This window comes from Arvicola amphibius, chromosome 12, assembly GCF_903992535.2.
Source record: "Arvicola amphibius chromosome 12, mArvAmp1.2, whole genome shotgun sequence".
In the NCBI taxonomy this organism is placed as follows: domain Eukaryota; kingdom Metazoa; phylum Chordata; class Mammalia; order Rodentia; family Cricetidae; genus Arvicola; species Arvicola amphibius.
In genome coordinates this window covers 55,103,713-55,123,294 of record NC_052058.2, presented here as the reverse complement: position 1 = coordinate 55,123,294, position 19,582 = coordinate 55,103,713, and the positions used below count along the sequence as shown (strand labels likewise).

Here is a 19,582-nt window from a genome sequence, read left to right as displayed (position 1 = left end):
GATACCTCTGCCAGTTGTGAGTCTATGTGCAATCAATCTCCTATAATTAAGAAATTATGAACACATATTGTCAAGGATCACTTAGGAAAAATCCTTGGAAGAAGCAAGCTGTTAGAAACTGAGTAGTTATCTCTACCCTGAGGTTTGCAGTCATGTATAGCCAGTGTGACTGCTACAAGTCTTGTGGATCACGCACACACACAGCACGCCAGCACCGCTGTCACCCCTGCTGTGACGGAGTCCACCCAACACTCTCCATTGCCTAACAGCACACAGTAAAGGCTGGTGAATGATGCTCTCACTTGAGAAATTTATGAAAAATGGAGATTTCTGCCCATCAACTTGTTAGCACATTTGACTCACCTATAACTTATGGATGTCCTTAACACTGCTAAGACACGACTTATTGGGGAAACCTATCCAAACCCCTCCAACTTTCAAGAACTAGTTTTAAACCCCATATTCCCCTCAATTAAAAAAAAAAAATGCCTGTAACACAGTACATCCCATGAGGACTTTGCTTCAAAGGTGTAATACAGTGCTACCAAATCTGATGAATCAAGTATAGGCAATAGATTAAAATTTAACTTTTGACAATACTAACAGATACACAAAACCACCAGAGCCTATTGTCTTTGTTATCAAAGTTTATTACGGGATCAGCTTCTATTTAGTGGGGAGCAGCAGTCTCAGTGTGCTATGGTAATTTTCTGGTTAACTGTTATTCTGCTGAACAGCTGTAATGGGGCTGTTCTGCATAGATCGTTTCCAGCCAGTGAAGAACTCCCAGAAGACCCTGGCAGCAGAACCATCACTTAGGAAAGTTCCAGTGCTATGCAACCTGTAAGGCATCTCAGCGGATGAGTGATGTTATGGAATGAAACAGGAGTTAAGTCCATTTTCTACTCTTTGTTAAGAGATCTGGCTTCTGTGTGGAAAGCCCAAGATGGCATCTTTTAAGCTCCCAAGCAAGAGAAACAAGGTCAGGAAAGAGGACAATGGAAGGAGGGAAAACAACGGATGGGATGGAGAGTAACAGAGGTCATGTGGGGGAGACAAGACAGCACAGACAAAGCCAACCAGAAACAATTAAGATGTCCATTCATTCAGATCTTAGAAGCCATTCTCATGTGTTTGGAACTCTACAAACTGGTTAAAACAGATCAGCAAAGTGGACAGCAAACAGGAAAATGTGTACCTGAGCAGAACTGGTAAAGATGCCATCAACAGTGTTAGGCCCTGGCCTTCACTTAGTCATTAACAGTGTCCACACGAGCTGAGTGGAGGAGGAAAAGTGGTTACAGCAACCCGTTGGCCAGACTGAGTATTTTGAATGACAGATCTAGCAACGGTTTTGCCTATGAGGTTCTGGTAGAATTTTTGTAGCATAGATAGCTTTTTTTTTTTTTTTTTGTTTTTCGAGACAGGGTTTCTCTGTAGCTTTTTTAAAGCTTGTCCTGGAACTAGCTCTTGTAGACCAGGCTGGCCTCGAACTCACAGAGATCCGCCTGCCTCTGCCTCCCGAGTGCTGGGATTAAAGGCGTGCGCCACCACCGCCTGGCTGCATAGATAGCTTTGAAGGAATGTTTTTCTTAACAGTTGACTTACACAAGAATGCAAATTACTATTGTGTAAAAAGTCAATGACTCATACCTATTTTTGTGAAGTCTGAAAGCAGCTGTGGCTCAAGGCCCAATCCCTCCCACTGCCCTTTAGATTAAAATATTAAAGAAATTAACCAAGTAAGTATGAGTCAGTGGGCCTCATTCTGTGTAGACAGCAGATGACTTAGAGACTTCTGCAAGCAGCCTGAAAAGCAAAGGCTCGTATACCAAGGGTTGCCTCATTAAAGAGAGCAATAGGGAAAGTAGGGTCATTTACCTAAGAAGGTCTAGCTGCCAACCAGATCAGGAAGGTAAGTGTAACAGCATCATTTATTTTAAACTCATACTAACCTAGTTTACCTATAGAAAAGCCATCTTCTGGCACCAAGCCAGTGTCTCAATTTTGTGGTTATTAATCTCATTCCCTCAGTGACATGTGTAAGAACAGTAGTGCAGGAGTGATGGCTTTCTAGAAAAGCTTTTCTGTAGTCTTGACCTGTGTGGAGTCAGGCTCTACTGAAGCATCTGTAAAGGTTTATACTGAGGTTTCTGCTCCACAGAAGAGACACGAGAGCTGTGGTGACGTGGCACATCTTGGTGCTGAACAACATTCTCTTCTCCAGGAAATATCTTTGTCCATTCGTGATCATAGGCTTCTATAACGAGCAGAGGAGACCGCTCCAAAAGGAGAAATGGGGCAGAATGTTGTTCTAAGCTTGTTGCTAAACTTAAGGGTCTTAGGCTTGGCTGACACCGGATGGGATAGGGTGGGTGGGGCTGTCTTGAGATGGGTTGCTCAGGCTGTTGTCCAGACCTGAGATGTTCAGAGCCTATTGCCCTTTTCGGCCCCTCTGCAGCCATCTTCTTACAAGTGCTTTTTTCTTCCAAGTGCTTCTATCACAGTTTCATTTGCTGGAAAACAGAGAACCTAAGTATGAATTAGCTTAGATTCCTGGCTATTTCCTAACTTTAAAACACAGCATTCTATTCCATGACAGGAGGTTGTTTTAATGCCCATTGTTTATCCCTGTCAATTTCCATCACTCCCTGATGGCATCTGGAGGAGCAGAAAGTCATGCTGACTGGCTGAGTACCTGTGTGCACAGCTGTGGCTTAGCATCGTTTCCTGCCCTCTCCTTTTCCAGGACAGGTTCTGACTGGGTTCCTTGAGTGGTACATTGCTTAGAAAATTACAAATGTTTTCTTACAGGGGAAAAGAATGAGAAAAGACAAAACCACCACAACTACAGCTGCCAGTGGGGGCAGTAGAGTGGGCAGCAGGAGGAGCCTGACTCCACGGGACTTTACATGGAGTGGGGGCAGCAGAGTGGGCAGCAGGAGGAGCCTGACTCCATGGGACTTTACATGGAGTGGGGGCAGCAGAGTGGGCAGCAGGAGGAGCCTGAACCCACGGGACTTTACATGGAGTGGGGGCAGCAGAGTGGGCAGCAGGAGGAGCCTGACTCCATGGGACTTTACATGGAGTGGGGGCAGCAGAGTGGGCAGCAGGGAAGGAGCCTGACTCCACGGGACTTTACATGGAGTGGGGGCAGCAGTAGGAGCCTGAACCCACGGGACTTTACATGGAGTGGGGGCACAGGAAGATAAAAGTTATCTTGAATGTAGTTTTATAACTGCTCACTCTACCCTAGGTTTAAGGCTCAGTGTCGAGGGTAGGATGTGGGGCAGGAAGGAGGTGTATGCCACTAAGAGCCTGTGCTTGGGTGGAGATTTCCATTAGGATTCCAGTTGGATGGTGGGTGGGCAAGTAAAATGTACACTAATAAAAATGTCTTCTTTTTCTTTTTTATAAAGGGAAGGTATGTTAAGACAGTTTTAGGTCTCCTGTTAGAGACTGGCCACTTTCCTTTTCAGAGGCTGTAGGTGGAAAATGAGAATGGGTGAGTTGTCTCTGCTTCCCGTGTATCCCCTGCTCTGGTATTCTCCCACCCACTCAAGGTCTTTCCCTGGCTCCCATCCCTGCTTTCTTCCAACACTGCTCCTCTTCTGCTTCCCCCTTATCACCCGATGACCTTAGGGCTTTAAACTTCACTCACTATAGTACTATTTCTAGAGATCAATTTTCAAATAAAATTTATTTTTGTGTGTATATGTGAGACTGCACAAAGATATGTATACCATACACATGCAGGTACTGGCAGAGGCCAGAAGAGGGCACTGTATTCCTTGGAACTGGAATTCGGCTGGTTGTGAGCTGTCATGAGGGTGCTGGGAACTGAACTCTAATCTTCTGCAAGAATGAACAGTAAGCACTCTTAACTGCTGAGCCATCTCTCGAGCCCAAAGACTGATTGATTGATATATATATATATATATATTGTGACTACAGGTGCCTAGCAGGTTAAGAGGTCCCTGGGTCCCCTGATGCTGGAGTCACAGGTGGTCGTGAGCTGCATGATGCCGGTGCTGGGTGCTGGGAACCAAACTCTGGTTCTTTGCAAGAGCAGCACATTCTCTTCACTGCTGAGCCAGCTCTGCAGCACTTTGGAGACCGAATTAACACTTTTCAGACATGTGCTGACAATAGGAACTGACTGTAATGGTTCACCCCAACTAAGTCCCACGAGACTAAGATGATGTTTTAAAACTCTCAACATTCCCGAGAGGAAAGCAAACATACATATTATCTCCCTGGTGGGCATGGGATCATCACCCCAGGACACAGAGCTGAGGCTCAGAGGTACTAAAGCAAACTCCGCTCTCTCCCTGGGTCATGGTCCTGCAGATCAGTAACAGGCAGTGCAACTATGTTAAGTAATGCAAGCACACAGACCAGACATAAAAGTTCAGAATTTTTAAGAGAAGAAAGTTATCTTCCCAGACAAACTTTGTGAATGGAACACTGTTGGACCAAGTAACTTTCTACAGTAGTACTGCCCTCATGTGAAGTGTTCTGGCAGCTCCTTGTTCATCTTACCCTACAGAGGTGTTCCTGGATCCAGGCCACAGAACAAAAATACCAAAGAGAAAATGGCCAGAAAAAGGGTGAGTGCTAGACAGGACCGGGGCATCAGTGATGGTGAGATCTACTGCTGGCCAGTTACCTCAACTCTTCCCTCAGTTGACCTCAGCCACACTTTCAGGATCACATTCTTTTGGTGGTTCTCTGGATAGCTCGCTCTCAATTTCCCACAGAACATCATCTTCCTCCTCTAAGTTGCTGGAGATGTGGCACTTTCTGAACCCCTGGACAATTGATTCACTTGAGATGCTGTTCCATGCCATCATGACCCACTCCAGGAAGAGGCCCAGAGGTGGCTTCTTAGCATTTCCAGTGGGGCTCAGCGCCAGGTTCCCCGCCAGAAGCCAGTTGTAATACTGGGCCCGGACACTGTCATTCAGAGGCTTGTAGACCACCATATCCAGCACCTGCAGCTGTGAGGTCAGGCCACCTGGGATGATCACCATGTCTGTGTCCATGCTTTCCATGGACCTCTTCACTGAGTCGGTGGCATGACACCGGAAGCCATTCAGGATCAACATCCCTCGTTGTTTGGGCACAGCTCCAGTCCTCCGTTTCCACACAACTTCCAACCAGTCTTGCATCAAGTCCTCAGTCATCCACCCATAGCGGTGGCAGCGGATTTCCATGCCACTGGGGAACTTCCCAGGGGGAATATATGTTCCCCTCAAAATAATGTATGGGGGTAACTTCCTCCCATCAGCCAAGACACCCAGCATGGCTGTGATCTTCAATTTCTCCCTACCTGGTGTCTTGACCAAGACAGGCTTTTCACCCTGGTTGTCTACAGTCACTCTAGAGGGCACTTCTAAGCAGATGGGTGTCTCATCTGCATTGCCCATCTGTGCCACTTCATAGTCATGTGTCCGGCGCAGAGCCAGCACGCTCTGCTGGTAAGTGATGAGCTTCTCAGTCAGGTCCTCGGCCAGGTGCTGGGGAACCGGCACTTTGTGCCTCAGAGACAGGTCATACCTTCTCATCATTCTTCTACACCAGCCCAGACTTGCCTTGAATCCTTTCTCTGGAATGTTCATTTCCTGGGCAATTTCAAGAGCTTTCAACTGCATTGCCTCCCTGGTGATGGGGTCCCCTTTGGCCTGCATATATCTGACATACTCGGCAACACGCTGGTCCACCAGAGCAAACCTCCCATTCTTAGGGCCTCGGAATGCCCGCCGCATGGCATGGGCATTTTGGAGCTGTGGCTTCACTTTTCGCCAGTCTCGAACATTTTTTTCCAACACCCCAAATTGCTTGGCAGCCTGACAGTTATTGGTGCTTTCGGCATACTCCACCACCATCAATTTGAACCCGGCATCGTAGCTGCGGCGCATGCCCCTACTGAACTGAAACCTGCCAGCCAAGTCATCAGCTGAGAGGTCATACCCTGGGAAACCCAGGGCCATGTAGAAGGGGTACCCCTCACTCCATTCAGGCAGCTCAGTGATGTCCCGAGGCAGATGCCAAAAGCTGTTGAATTGCTGAGGTTGAGGGAAATGGGAGGTGGCAGTCATTGGGCTTGCCCAATGTGGAGTGTTAAAGTCAGATTCTTCATTTTCTAGAAGATAAATAAGAAGGGCAAAAATAATGCCATAATGTTTAATCTGGCACTCATAAAAGTGAATCAAAAGTTTATCAAATAACCCAGCCTAAGTACTTATCTATGTCCCATTAGCATGGGCTACCAAATCTTATTTTCACAGTACTGTGTGTAGCATAGGCCCTTTGCAGTCAAGCAAAGAGACCATAGATGCTATGAAATATAGCATGACCACCAAGCTATGGAGTGACGAGAGAACTTTCAGTGGGAATTGAATACAGGTACTAAACCTGGAGCAAATAATATCAGGACCACGTTTGGATGAAAACAATGTTTATGTGTGTGCCTGGTGGTGTAGTCCTGTAATCCCAGCTATCTGGGAGGCAAAGGCAGGAGGATTCTCAAGTTCAATGCCACACTGTCTCAAAATATAAAGGAAACAAAAAGACAGCTGGGGCTAGAGCTTGCTTATCAGGCTCCATCCCCACTCACACCAGTATCACCCATTGCTAATGTGGATGGGGAGCCAAATGTCTCCATATTCCTACCTAATACTACAAACATCTGGAAGCACTATGCGCTGACTCACAGCCCTTCAACTGAACTGAACCAAATCAAAATAAAGCAACAAAAACAAACCTACAACAAAACCCAAGTTAGCAAAACGAAGCCTATACTGCAGACACCTGGTTCCTGCACAGCACAGACGGAACTGTTTCATCATATGTTCCATTTGGAAGGTAGTCACAGGAAACAGGGTTTATCGTGATTACTGTATCTTCCAAAACATAAAGGCCATAAGCTATAAAACGCACTGTTATGTATCATTAAAAACAGCTATCACATGCCATTCATTTTAAAAGGCATTCTCAACTGTAATGTTAGTAAAACAAAAAGAAAAACATATTGTGGAATCAGTGAAATATAGCATTTTAAACCCAATCACAGAGAAAAGCAAATATATTTTGGCAGTCTCAAAATTATGACACATATGCAAACATATATGAGCGTATAAGTATGTGGGTGTGTAGGGGTGCACCAATACACATACTTTTCCCCCTTCTTTTGAGGTAGTCTCATGTAGCTCAGGCTAAGAATGACCTTGAACTTCAGATCTTCCTGCCTCTACCTCCCAAGTGTTGGGACTAAATATATTTTTCCAACTCTTTCTTTTGATAAATTAGGTACTTCTTAGAAATAACTATCCAAATGTGCACTACAGCTCTTACTGTCTTTCCTACCCAGAATGGAACAGGAAGCCTAGAGTAACTGAATCTACCAGTGTGCTTTGTCCCTCCTTCATTATGCCTAATTTGTAGAGGCACACGCGCGCTGACAAAGCAGCCACGCTCTCTGGTGTGCAAATGCTGTGTCAGCCTCAGTCACTTCATCCATGCACCATGTGCACATCAAAGACGAAGAACTGGAGGCCCAGGAGACAGAGGTCACCAAGTCCATACAGTGCTTTCCAAATCCTACACACAACGTTTGTGCCTCACTCCTAAATACACTACAGAATACACACTGAAACCGAAAACCTGGCTTGTTTCCCTTGGGTGTATGCTGAACTGGTTCACGCAGTACCTGCAAAGGTTACTCCCTGGAGCCGCCAGTCATCAGAATTAGGATACTCCACTTCTCTTTCCAACCGACTGATCACGTCTGGCTTAGGGAATGGGAATTCTGTTCATAGGAAATAAAGCAGGGAAATAGCTGTGTATTACGGAGTAAGGAACACCCTCACCTGCACTAAAGAAGACAGGAGCAGAGCTGGGTGATCCTTAAAAACACAAAGGATGGAAAGCACAGTCTGGACATTCCTGGACCTCTGCTAATGGGAGCCGGTACTAGCAACAGCAAAGTACATTGACTAGCAGGGAGGTGGGTGGATACAGTCGTCGAAACAATCAACATTTTCGAACCCAACTGATCAAAACTGGGAAATCCTTCCAAATGCCTATACTCTGAGAAGAGGGGTGATGCCACTCTATGTGTGAGGGGAGTACTCTTTGGTGCACCCTCAAATGTCTGAGGACAACAAAGCTTTCCTTCCCAAGGATACAGTCCTAGATCCATGATGACATTTTGAAGGCTACACTTTTTGTTTGTTTTTTTAAGTAATAGAAACACTTGGGCCAAAAGAGGACTGTTTTAAGAGCTAATGCAAGTTTTCAAATAGAAAGGCGCCATCTGTGTGTCCTGCCCAAATCAAAACCAGGGAGTGAAGCTGGCACAGCATGGAAGGAGAGTCCCATTCAGATGCGGAGACTAGATGCAACAAAGACAGAGATAATGATATAGGTCCCTGGGTCCAGAGCTTTCCAGAGACAAAGGAAAACAAAGCATTACCCAGGGACAGCACAGTCTCATAATTCATCCTCATGACTTCCCGGTAGAGGGCTTTTTGTTGCTCTGTCAAAACTTTCCACTCCTCATCCGAAAAATATATGGCCACCTCATCAAATAGGGCTGGTACCTGGAACACGAACAATACTTTCTCAGTGACTAGCATGTACATGCACAGATGTTCACATCTGATGGGCTGTGACAGACAAGTGGGTACAACGAAGCTTTCGCTCTCACAGGTCAGGTCAGGGCTCTCACCAGGGGGAATGATCTGTCTATTTTCACTGCTCTTGGGGACAAGTGCGTGTGAGCCCTCCTGTGTCACACCACCTGTGTCACAGCAACTGCCATCATCAAGGTGGGGGACTCTGGGCATCGTATCCTCAGTTACTGCATGAGATCTGCTCACAGTTCACCTGGGACTCCAAAGTCAAGACTCAGCCATGCCCTGAATAAGTATACCCATAAAGCTGTCCATCTCATCTTACAACCTCTCTATCTCCTAGCCAGAGACCCCAAACTGAACAGGATTACTGCTCTCCACGGCATCTTTGAGGATCACAGACTTTTCTCTTCTGAATGAGTCAACACTCTACACCAATGCTGTCCTGAGGAGAGTCAGCCGGAGAAGGCACCTTACTAGGCCCTTCCAATCTAGGAGCAAAAGGAGCAAAGAAGGGCTAATTTAGGCTTCACGTACAGAATGAGATCCCAGCAAAATGGTAGGTAGGCTTTTATGCAAGACTAGGATGCCTGCTCCCTCCCCCATTTTTCCATCTCTTTTTCTGGGTCCCAGAAGGAGGGCATGCCTTCCTAGCTAAAGAAGGCCAGCAACCAAAATCTCTTGCTTTTCCAACTGATTTGCTTTCTTTTTACTGCATTTTCTTTTGGGGTCATTAGAAATCTTACTCCAAAGCTCATTATTTAGTGTTAAGAAATCACCAATGAACTTATTTCTGGCATTCTCTCCTTCAAGCTTATTTCTCAAAGCTCTTATCTTGGGGCTGGGTGATCATATTGTTTCTCCTTAGCTTAGAAAAAAACTCAAGTGTATATATGGCTAGCAGCCTCTTCAAGATCAAGTTGTCTGTCAGTCACTCACACACCATGGCCTTTCTTCCCTTGTCAACAAGACCCACTTACTGTACTGTTACCACCATACTCTCTTCTATATGCGAACACTTGCTGGGAAGGGCTCTATAACTGCTCCTTGTGATCTCCCCCAATAATCTCACAACAGAGCAAAGATTTCCAGTTTAGCAAGGGCTGTGGGGATGGGCTCAGAGGATCCTCATTTCTAGGCAAAAGACACACAGTCAATAGCGGCAAGGTTGAGACGTGGACCCAGCACTGTGAGCCCAAGGCTCTCACTAGAGAGGAGAAAGCTTTGTCCCAAAGGACTCTCCATCCATCTTACAGCTATATTAACTGCTCACTGTGCCCTGATTCCTGTCTGTCTCTGCCCACTATCCCCTGGGCCCTTGAGGTCCTCTCCTTTCACACCCACCATCTTCAAGACCTCACCCAGGTCCACTATTCTCCAGGCTGTATGCACACCTGCACGGCACCTCCATGTCCTGCTTGCAACTCTGGCTTGTCACACTGTGCATTTGTTTCACTTCTCTGCGCATCATTTAAATATGACTTTGCGGGAAACAGCCTGCAATTACTTTGTTTCCCTAAGCTGAAGATGCTCCCGATAGCCCAGTGGTTCTCAACCTTCCTAACACTGTGACCCTTTAATAATAGTTCCTCATGCTGTGGTCTCTCCTAGCCATAAAATTATTTCATTTTTGCTACTTCAGAACTTTAATTTTGCTACTCTTATGAATTGTAAATATCTGATATGCAGGACATTTGACCCCCAGAGGTATCACGATCCATAGACTGAGAACTACTTCTATAGCTAGTATGCACAAACTATATATTGCTGAATGAGTTATTGAGGCAAACATATAACCTCTGGATTTCTCTTGTCATACTTGGAACAGTTTTAAAAATTAAAATTTTGTCAATAAACCAAGTCAACTCTTTGGAGTAAAACTCAACAAAACTTCTTCACATGTGGAACAGCAGGAGATAAGAACGGTGTGGTTCCTAGGCTTTCCTCAGACTTCCTCAATCTGAAAACCAGGCAGCTCAAGACAATTTCCAGTCTACTCTATTCCTATTACCCAGGATTTTAAACAACTCTCTCTTTGGCCTTTTCACTCCCTTACAAGTTCTAGATCTAGGCCATAACTATTTATAATCTCCTTCTGTTCACTGACAGAAGAATGCAGGCCTCGTTACATCAATCCCTGTAGAGTGGATAACACATTCTAGACCCGGATAAATGTTGACTTTCTAGAGCTGGTGTGGAGACTCATCTTCTAATTAGCACATGGTTAAAGTATCTTCAACCAAGTCCAAAACAGGCACCCAAAGCACAATAGAGAGGCTTAGAAGTCTCCCCAGAGCCCTGTGAAGTTGGGGCAAGACTTTGGGGTCCTGCTATGCAGGTCTTTTATTTGCTCAAGTGCAGCAGAAGGTAAGCAGCGCTGGTTGCAGTTAAAGCTGAGCGGCCAGGCAGTCTGCAGGCAGTTCAGGCTTCAGTCATCCTCCCTTGGCCTTACAGTAAGAACCTGCAATTCCTGTCCTTCCTCTCTCACATGATTAAAGACTCATCAGAGGTGTGTTCTCCAGTTTGTGTGCACTATCTTGCTCTTCTGGGAAGCTGGCATCCCAATCCTTATCTCCAAGGGTAACTGTTCTGTAAAGCACTTTCCTACTTTGAGACTTACTAGAGAGGCAGCACCTGAGAGGAGCTGGAACCACTGTATCAATGGAGTCCTGCGAGGTTAGACACTGCCCAGGATATTTCCAATCAAGTAAACATATTATCTCTTTGAATTATTTAAATAAGCTATGGATATGGGGACTGCTACTGAACTTTTATGGCTAAGGAAGCAGTGGCTAAGTAGATTAGCTGAATTCATACAGCTAGAGTCTGATTCCAAAGCCAGTGTTGTCTCAACAGTATACTCTGGCCTTACCAAGGTGACTAGTATGTAATCCTTCCCAGTTCTGCTCTACAGAGGCCTATTCATGTAGACTGATGGGTTTCAGACTCATTCCTCAAAGTTACTCAGGCCAGCTCTAACTACCCAGCACAGCACACCATGTTCCATCCCCCGACTTTACCTTTTCCCACTGCCTGTTCCCAGTTCCAGCTTCAGGGTGTCTCCTAGCTCCACCCACAGCCTCTCTTCCATGCCTCTGACCATGCAGTCTCTTGCCTGGAGTGCAAGCTCCCCCTTCCCTCTACTCATCCCACTCATAAGGCTCAGTTCAAAGTATTCTACTTGAAACTGTCTTTCTACTCCCATTCTATTACAGAGCATACTTACATATGAGTACTTCTTACAAACCATCTTAATTATTAAAAAATATGCATTTAAAATAGATTCTATTTTCTCTTCTCCTAATGTGCTAGATCAGTGTCTCAACCATATGCTATTGGACTACCCAGTTCCTCTCTGTATGTGCAGGGTACCTTCAACTGCACTGCAGATATACAGGGACATCCTTGGCTCAAACCGAGGATGTGATAAAGGCCTCACACCCCAACCTCTACTTTGGCTCACAAAAACTAAAATTACCTCCATATACTGATAAATGTCTCAGAGTGGGGAAGGGCAAAACTGTCCCCTGCTTAAGGCTAGGTTTTCTCTAAGAAGCACACAGTCAGGCCTGAGTGAGAATCCTGAGCTGCCCTCGGCTGCTTCTTTCCCTTATGAGACTGGGGGCTGCAGGAAGGCAGGGATATTTGTCTTAATGCTGTGCAGTGGCTGTGATGGACAACTGACTTCCTGGAGCTTCCAAATGCCCAAACCCGAGCGCACCTCTCAAGCTGCCAGGCCCCCTCCTCCAGCCTCCAGCTACTCTGCTCACTTCTTTCCTGGGCAAGGCCCGCTTTTCTCATTTCTCCAACACAATCAGATCTCTACTCTGACTACACCCGATGTCCATACTGCTCCAGCCTCTTTAGATATTCTGGTTGCTCGAGTTAACCTTAGAATCCAGGGTTTCTGCTGCTTTGAAGTCTTCAAGTTCCAGAACTGACCACTGTGTAAGTCAGAACTGGGGAAGACAGTGTGACAAACACTAACGGGTAAAAGGTGGCATAGCTTCAGATCAGTGAGCCCAGAGCCTGGCGGTGCCAGGCAGTTTACACTGAGACATAACACACAAATGCGTTCCGCTGGTAGGGCTGCCGCTCAGGTAGCCAGTGGACACAGGGATCTGGGCAGTAAAGCAGGTATTTTTTGGGACCCGAGGTCCTGTAGGAAGGGTGGACTAGATAATTTGGAAGAAGGGTTTTTCTAGTTTTTTGCCTGCAGTTCTGTGTTCTATGATGAAAGGTTTCTCTTTTATTGGGCACAAAGGACATTATGTATTATGTATTGATATTGATAATGTTTATATACAATATAAAACAAAGCAATATCCATTTATTACTTACTAAAATATTTACAACTCGTGCTTAGTTTCCATGCCTCCAGTAACTACTGCAAGCAAACGCATGTATTAGATCTGGTCGCACTTACATTTGTACATTTCCTGGAGCTTAGCATTTCCACTGACACCTGGGGGTGTACAGCACTCAATGGCCCAAGTCTTAAAGGTATGCAGTGCCTACAATATCTATGAAGCTATTAAGTCATGCACACGGGAAATGGGTGAATGACAGAGTGTCAGGCAGACAAGGTCTCAGTTTCTGAGACCTGAAATCAGCCTCGGTGCCGGAGGCCCCGTTCCCAACACCATTCCTCTCTCCACCATTTGCACTGCCTTTTGAAGCTACAGGGTTTTTTCCTCAGGAATGCAAACACATGAGTCTGCTATTTTTACTTCCCAGTCTGCCCCAGGAGGAGACCTAAGGCAAACCTGGCTCCCAGGCTGGATTCCCACACCCTCTTACTTACCCAGGAGCCTTTGGAACCAATCAGTACTTTCTGCATATCTATGGGGGGGCCAACCTCCAATCCCCGGATCCGAATCGCCTCCTCTTGCTCTTCTTTCGGAGTCATGTCTGGAGGGTAGGCTGGGGACTCCATCTCTGCACGCAAGATTTAGCAGACAAGCCAGGTGTCAGTGTGAACTCTCAGACCGAGAGGGTGGTTAAGGCGCACACAAACCGGCAAAGCAATGTCTGCTTCCAGCAAGAAGACAGGAATTCAGGGAAAGTGGCTATTTCATCATTAGTAAAGGGGATGTGGGCATATAATGTTTGGCTAGCTTCAAATACTTAAAGCTTTCTGTGGTTCGGGAAACCAGACTAGTTATCCCAGACCATTTGTGCAGAAGGTCAGAAGTGAGAGCAGTGGACGGGCAAGGAGAGGTTTCAACAGTGCACTGACAGGCCTAAGCTTCCCACTGCCAGTACCAACTGAACACGGAACCGGGGCCAGAGGAGAGCGGTGCTGATCTGCTACCAGGCCAGAGTCTGAGTCTAGAAAGGACGTTTGACTAGTTAGCACAAAAACTTATCACCTAGATTTTCCAGATTCACAGGCTCTGTGCACAGGCCAGTCCAGAAACTTAACAGTCTTTCTTCCTTAAAGGACCTCCCAAAGCCAAGTCCGTGAGACAGAGGGGGGTGTGCCTGGGGGGCGAAGGCCAACCCAGACCTGGCAGGACTCCTCGCCTCTGGGTCGCAAATTCTCTGTACTCGAAGCTTCCTCAGGCCGGTACAAAGAGCTTCCCCTTAAAAGACTGCCGGCAACTGCTGAATGTGTAGGGAGTGTGCGTCTCGTGCGTCCCATCTTCCGGGACTTCCGAAGCCAAGATCTTCCCGGAGTTCGGAGTCAGCGTCTCCAATGTTTCCGGAGGCGGGGGGGGGGCAGCCTGCGGAGGCAGGAATGCCCGTGAGGTCCCGGGAGCCTGGGCCTGAAGTTGGCCGCGGCCTGCACCGGGCGACGGGGCGGGAGGTGGGAGGGGCCGGCGCGAAGGTGCCCGCCGCCGCCGCCGCCGCTCCTGCTCACTCCAGCCATCTTGCCCGGCCCTTCCCCCGCCGCCCCTGCACACGCTCCCAGCTCGGGTGCCCCGTGCACCTGCGGGGCGCCGACAGCCCTCACCGCTCACCTCCCCGGCCGGCCCACAACAAAGGCGGCGGCGGCGGCAACAGCTGCCATCGGCTGCCCCAGCCCGGCCGCGGCCCAGCCTCCCCCCGACATCAGCACCGAGGAGGAGCTGCCCCAGCCCCGCGGCCTGCGCGCACTCACCCCGGCCAAGCGGGCGGTGTCGCCGCCGAGGGCGACAAGGGCTGCGGCCCAGCATTCACCGCGTCACCGGCTCCGCCGCTCCAGCCGCCCCAGCGCGGCCCCTCGCGACCGTGCGAGGACACGTGGTGGGAGGGGAGGGGAGGGCGGGGCCGATGGTGTTGGGGGCGGGGCGAGGGCGATGACGTCAGCGGGCCTCGGCGGTGCTTCCGGCGACTTTGGTGCTGCCAGCCGATCTGGAGCACTCCGGAGTAGAGCGGTCTTCCTCGGTGGTTGGCTCGGTTGTCGCCGCTGAGGTGGGCGTTTGCTCGGCGGGACACCGGTGACCGCTCGGCACAGGCGTCCAGGAATAATGCACTGTAACTCTAGCCCACCGAGAGGTGGAGGGGTGACCCGACTTCGCGTTCCTATTCTGCCCAGAACGCTGTTCCTGGCATACCAGAGACGCGATTTTTGCAGTATTGACCATTAATTCCCAAGCTTGTAATCCCCTGGACGAAGCAGCTGTGTGGAAGTGCTTTAGAGTTGTTTGCCTGCAGCTCTGTGGAAAATATAGCAACAATGTTCCAAGAAGCCCCGTAATCCTCATTATTCTAGAAGATTCTCTGGTTTGATTTATGTTGGGAGCTTGTTTTTTAAAAAAACAAACACCCTGTTGATACTTATTAAAATCCTAGGAGAGATTGAGTTCTACTTGGGGGCTGATTTATAGCTGAGAGGAAGGGGTGTGGATGTGAGGGGATGGAAAAACTACCAAGAGGAATTATCAGAGGTTAAGGGATTCTTGCTAAAATCACTGAACAGGATTCTTGTTGAAAGCAGGCCAGGGTGATCAGATATCAAGGGTGCTAAACAGACTGAGGGGGTTTCTTGCTAAAACTAGGCTGGGCAAGCCGAAGATGGGGCAGGCACCAAGGCAGAGAGGCCTCTCCCAGGAGAGGACTCGAGCCTAACTGATCAAAGAAATAATCTTTTTAAAAAAGATTTATTTTATTATTTAAATTAGACGTGCGTGGGTACATATTTATGCCTGAAGGGATAAACATAGAATACCCTTGGAGTTAACAGTTTGTGGTGAAGCCCCCCCCCCCATGGGGATGCTGGGAACCAAACTCTGATCCTTTCCAAGAGCAGTGCGCTCCCCAACCCGTGCGCTGTCTCCACATCCCCAAGGGAAGCTTTCTTTATATATTTTAAATGCATTGCTTATGCACCCGTATGATGCACAAGATGTGTGTGTGTGAGCACAAATTCCATGGCATAGATGTGCTGTGCTTTTAACACATAAAGTACAGTACCATGGATACAGCTTTGAAACGTTACTGCTGGCAAGAGGGGAGAAGGCTTAATCATTGGATAGAAATTACAATATTGAGAGCAGAGGTTAGAAATTCCTTGCTGTTGTCTTAATGGACAGCTCTTTTGATGTGTAAATTTACTCTTTTAGAAGCAGGAGTGACAGCTTAAATTGATTGATATTCTCATGTTAGCTTTTCTGAGAGAAAGGGCAGTTTCCAGTGGAAAAGAAAGACGGTTGTCCGGAAGAGACAAGGGTATGGGTCATTGTTGGCACTTCAGCTTCTTTCAAAAATGAATGTGCGTTCAGATGTAAGAAAAGAAAAAGCAATACTAAGTTCTAGTCTTTAAGAGCTCCAATATTATGTAAGTATCTGTAAGAAGAGGCTTTTCAATGACCTATTTGAATCTTTTAAACTTTTCTCAAAAAGATTTATTTATGTGTGTGAGTGTTTGCATGTATGTCTTAGTTTGTTCTCTATTGCTGTGATAAAACACCATGACCAAAAACATCTTGGGGAGGAAAGGGTTTATTTCAGCTTAACTGAGGTAGTCCATCATGAAGGCAAGTCAGGGGCAGGAACTCAAGGCAGGAACTGAAGCAGAGACCAGGAAGGAGTGCTGCTTATTGGTTGGTTCCCCAATTTGGGGGCCGAATTATGCTCACATTTCACATTGTCTGGCGGTCAGAGAATCTGAGCAACTTACAAGGCAAGGAGGGGATTGCCTGGCTCTTTTGAAGCAAAGCAAACAGGACACCACCTCAACAGGTGCCAGGATATGCTAATGACATTCTGTTCCTTCTATTGTTAATTAAGAGGTCATCTGGGGAAGAGGTGTTTTCAGTCTACATAACAAAATAGGCATAGGCAGATGTAACCTGTGACCATCCCCCTCCCCTCCCACTACCTAGGAAACAATGCTAATGAAGTTTGCCTTACCTTCCCCCTCAGTTTACCTTGATATAAAAGCTGTTTGGAAAAATAAACATGTGTGGATTCCAGGATTTGAATGATCACTGAAAGTCCCTCCCAATACTGTTGTATGAATTGTGTCTTCATTCCCACGCCTCCACTGTGGTATGAGAAATGTTTTATATTGGGGCTGGACTCCAACACCCCAAAGCTTCCTCAGACCACTTTCTTATACCACTTGGGACTACCTCCCAGGGACAACATCACCTAGTAGGCTAGGACCTCCCATGTCAATCATTAATCAAGAAAATGGCCCACAAAATTGCCTATAAGCCAATCTGGAGAAGATAATTCTTCAATTGACATTCCTTCTTCCCAGATATGTCTAGTTGACAAACAAGCAGCACAATGTATTTATGCACACTATGTGCCTATGGAGGGCTGAAGAAGACATTGGATCCTCTGGATCTCTAGGTATTTATGCACACTATGTGCCTATGGAGGGCTGAAGAAGACATTGGATCCTCTGGATCTCTAGGTATTTATGCACACTACGTGCCTATGGAGGGCTGAAGAAGACATTGGATCCCCTGGATCTCTACTTACAGATGGTTTGTGAACCACCATGTGAGTCCTGGGAACCGAACCCAGGTCCTCTGCAAGAACAATAAGTACTTAGCTGGGCGGTGGTGATGCACGCCTTCAATCCCAGCACTTGGGAGGCAGAGACAGGCGGCTCTCTGTGAGTTCGAGGCCAGCCTGGTCTACAAGAGCTAGTTCCATGACAGGCTCCAAAGCTACAGAGAAACCCTGTCTCAAAAAACTTCATCTGAATGGGGAGTGACTGAAACCAACCTCTCTGTCTTCAGTGATTTGACAGATGGATTTCTGCTAGTAGTTGCTTTACATATCAGCAGAATGCCTATGTGATCAATGTAATAAATCTTCAGTGGTGCTGTCGGTCTGATTTCATTCTTGCTCCTATTGAATTATAGCAGCACCACACCATAAGATTCCAAAAGGCAGGGCTGGAGAGATGGCTCAGTGCTTAAGAGCAAGTATGAAGACAGGTAACAAGCTGGACATAGTTCTGGCCAGCACAGAGGTGAGTGCAAACAGGAAGGCCACTGAGGCTTGCCACCTGCCAGCCTCTGAGAGGGTATAGGAAGAGTTAGGACACACACACACACACACACACACACACACACAGAGAGAGAGAGAGAGAGAGAGAGAGAGAGAGAGAGAGAGAGAGAGAGAGAGAGAGTTCGAGGTCCAGGGAGAGACTCTACCTTAAAAAGAGTGAGGTAGAGAGTGGTAGAGGCAGACATTGGACCTCTTCCTCTACACCTAACTTCCACAAATTCTTCAAAGCTTAGAATCCCACACAATACTTACTTTTAACTGTCTCTGAAGAGCATGCCTCTCTGACCTTGTTCAGTGGAGACCCCCTAGTCTTCAGATCAGCATGGCTTCTGTCACACTTCCTCTTTTCTCTGGTACTTTGGCAGATTGAACTAATGACTCTCTCCTTTGTGTACCCGTGGTCCCGTTACACATTGTGCCATTGCTGAGGTGTTGTGTGCCGAATGAACTCCAGTGCCCCATTCACTTGACATGGCCATGTGATGGACATTGGCAAATAGAATGTAAGTAGAAAGAACCCTGTGTGACTCCTGAGCAGAAGTTCTAAGAGGTTTGTCTGTTTCCACATGAATCTCTGAGAGCTGATGACCTCTGCCGTGACAAAAACATTGAACTTCACTTTCTTTCATTCTTGGTGTCTTAGTTTCTTTTCTGTTGCTGTAAAGAGATTTCAGGACTAAGCTGACTTATAGATGAGACAGTTTATTGGGTTTACTGTTCCAGAGACCGAGTCCATGACCATCATGACAGGGAGTATGGCAGCAGGCAGGTAGGCATGGTGTGTGCGGTGGCTAAGAGCTAACATTCTTATCTGCAAGTTGGAGGCACAGAGCTGACTTAGAATTGTATGGGTTTTTGAAACCACAAAACCTGCTCCTAGTGACATATCGCCTTCAACAAAGCCACACAAATCCTTCCCAAACAGTTCCACCAGCTGGCGACCAAGATTTCAAACATCTAAACCTACAGGGACCATTCTCATTCACTGGGTAAAAAATGAAATGTGTTATGGATGCTTCCTGGATGACCCAAAGGCAAATAACTATATGTAGGAATCATCACTATTTCCAAAGAACTGAGTGCTGGCATATCATGTTTTAGAGCATGCTTGTCATGATAGCCAGTTCAGACAATGACAGAAGGTCACCTTGGACTGAGAGCATGCAACATCAGCTTTCATAGTCATGCTCTGGGGTAGGAGAACAGATATCCTCAGGTACCTTTGATGAGCAGGGAAAGAGGGTAAGAAGAATGTCACCAATAAGCATATCCTCTCTGCGGAGATTCTGGGATTTCAGAGGGAGAGGATGATGTGGTATGCTGTGAATACCATTGGTTAATAAATAAACTGTCTTGGGCAGGATTAAAGAAAAATAAGCCATGTAAAGATAATACACAGAGAGTTTGGATAATACGGAGAGTTTGGATTATGTATATTATTGTGTTTTCTTTGAATTTTTTGACTGTAAAGGAGCTAAGTACAGAGAGGCATT

General features: G+C 46.8%; 1 protein-coding gene across 5 annotated transcripts; it reads right to left on the bottom strand.

The window, feature by feature from the left end:
• Positions 1-629: 629 nt before the first annotated feature.
• On the bottom strand, positions 630-14,868 carry Pogk (pogo transposable element derived with KRAB domain). 5 transcript variants are annotated; one of them, XM_038349316.1, is made up of 6 exons: positions 14,740-14,864; positions 14,009-14,362; positions 13,441-13,574; positions 8,477-8,603; positions 7,712-7,810; positions 3,682-6,145 (listed from the first exon to the last, which is right to left on the bottom strand). In XM_038349316.1, the coding sequence occupies exons 3-6, from the start codon at positions 13,570-13,572 to the stop codon at positions 4,683-4,685; spliced, it is 1,821 nt and encodes a 606-aa protein (XP_038205244.1). In that variant the 5' UTR covers positions 13,573-13,574; positions 14,009-14,362; positions 14,740-14,864; the 3' UTR covers positions 3,682-4,682. The 5 variants fall into 5 exon arrangements, with proteins under 5 accessions (XP_038205241.1, XP_038205244.1, XP_038205243.1 ...); XM_038349315.1 differs by having other exon boundaries at positions 14,146-14,362; XM_038349313.1 differs by lacking the exons at positions 14,009-14,362; positions 14,740-14,864 and adding an exon at positions 630-2,516 and having other exon boundaries at positions 4,670-6,145; positions 8,477-9,127; positions 13,441-13,569.
• Positions 14,869-19,582: the final 4,714 nt, after the last annotated feature.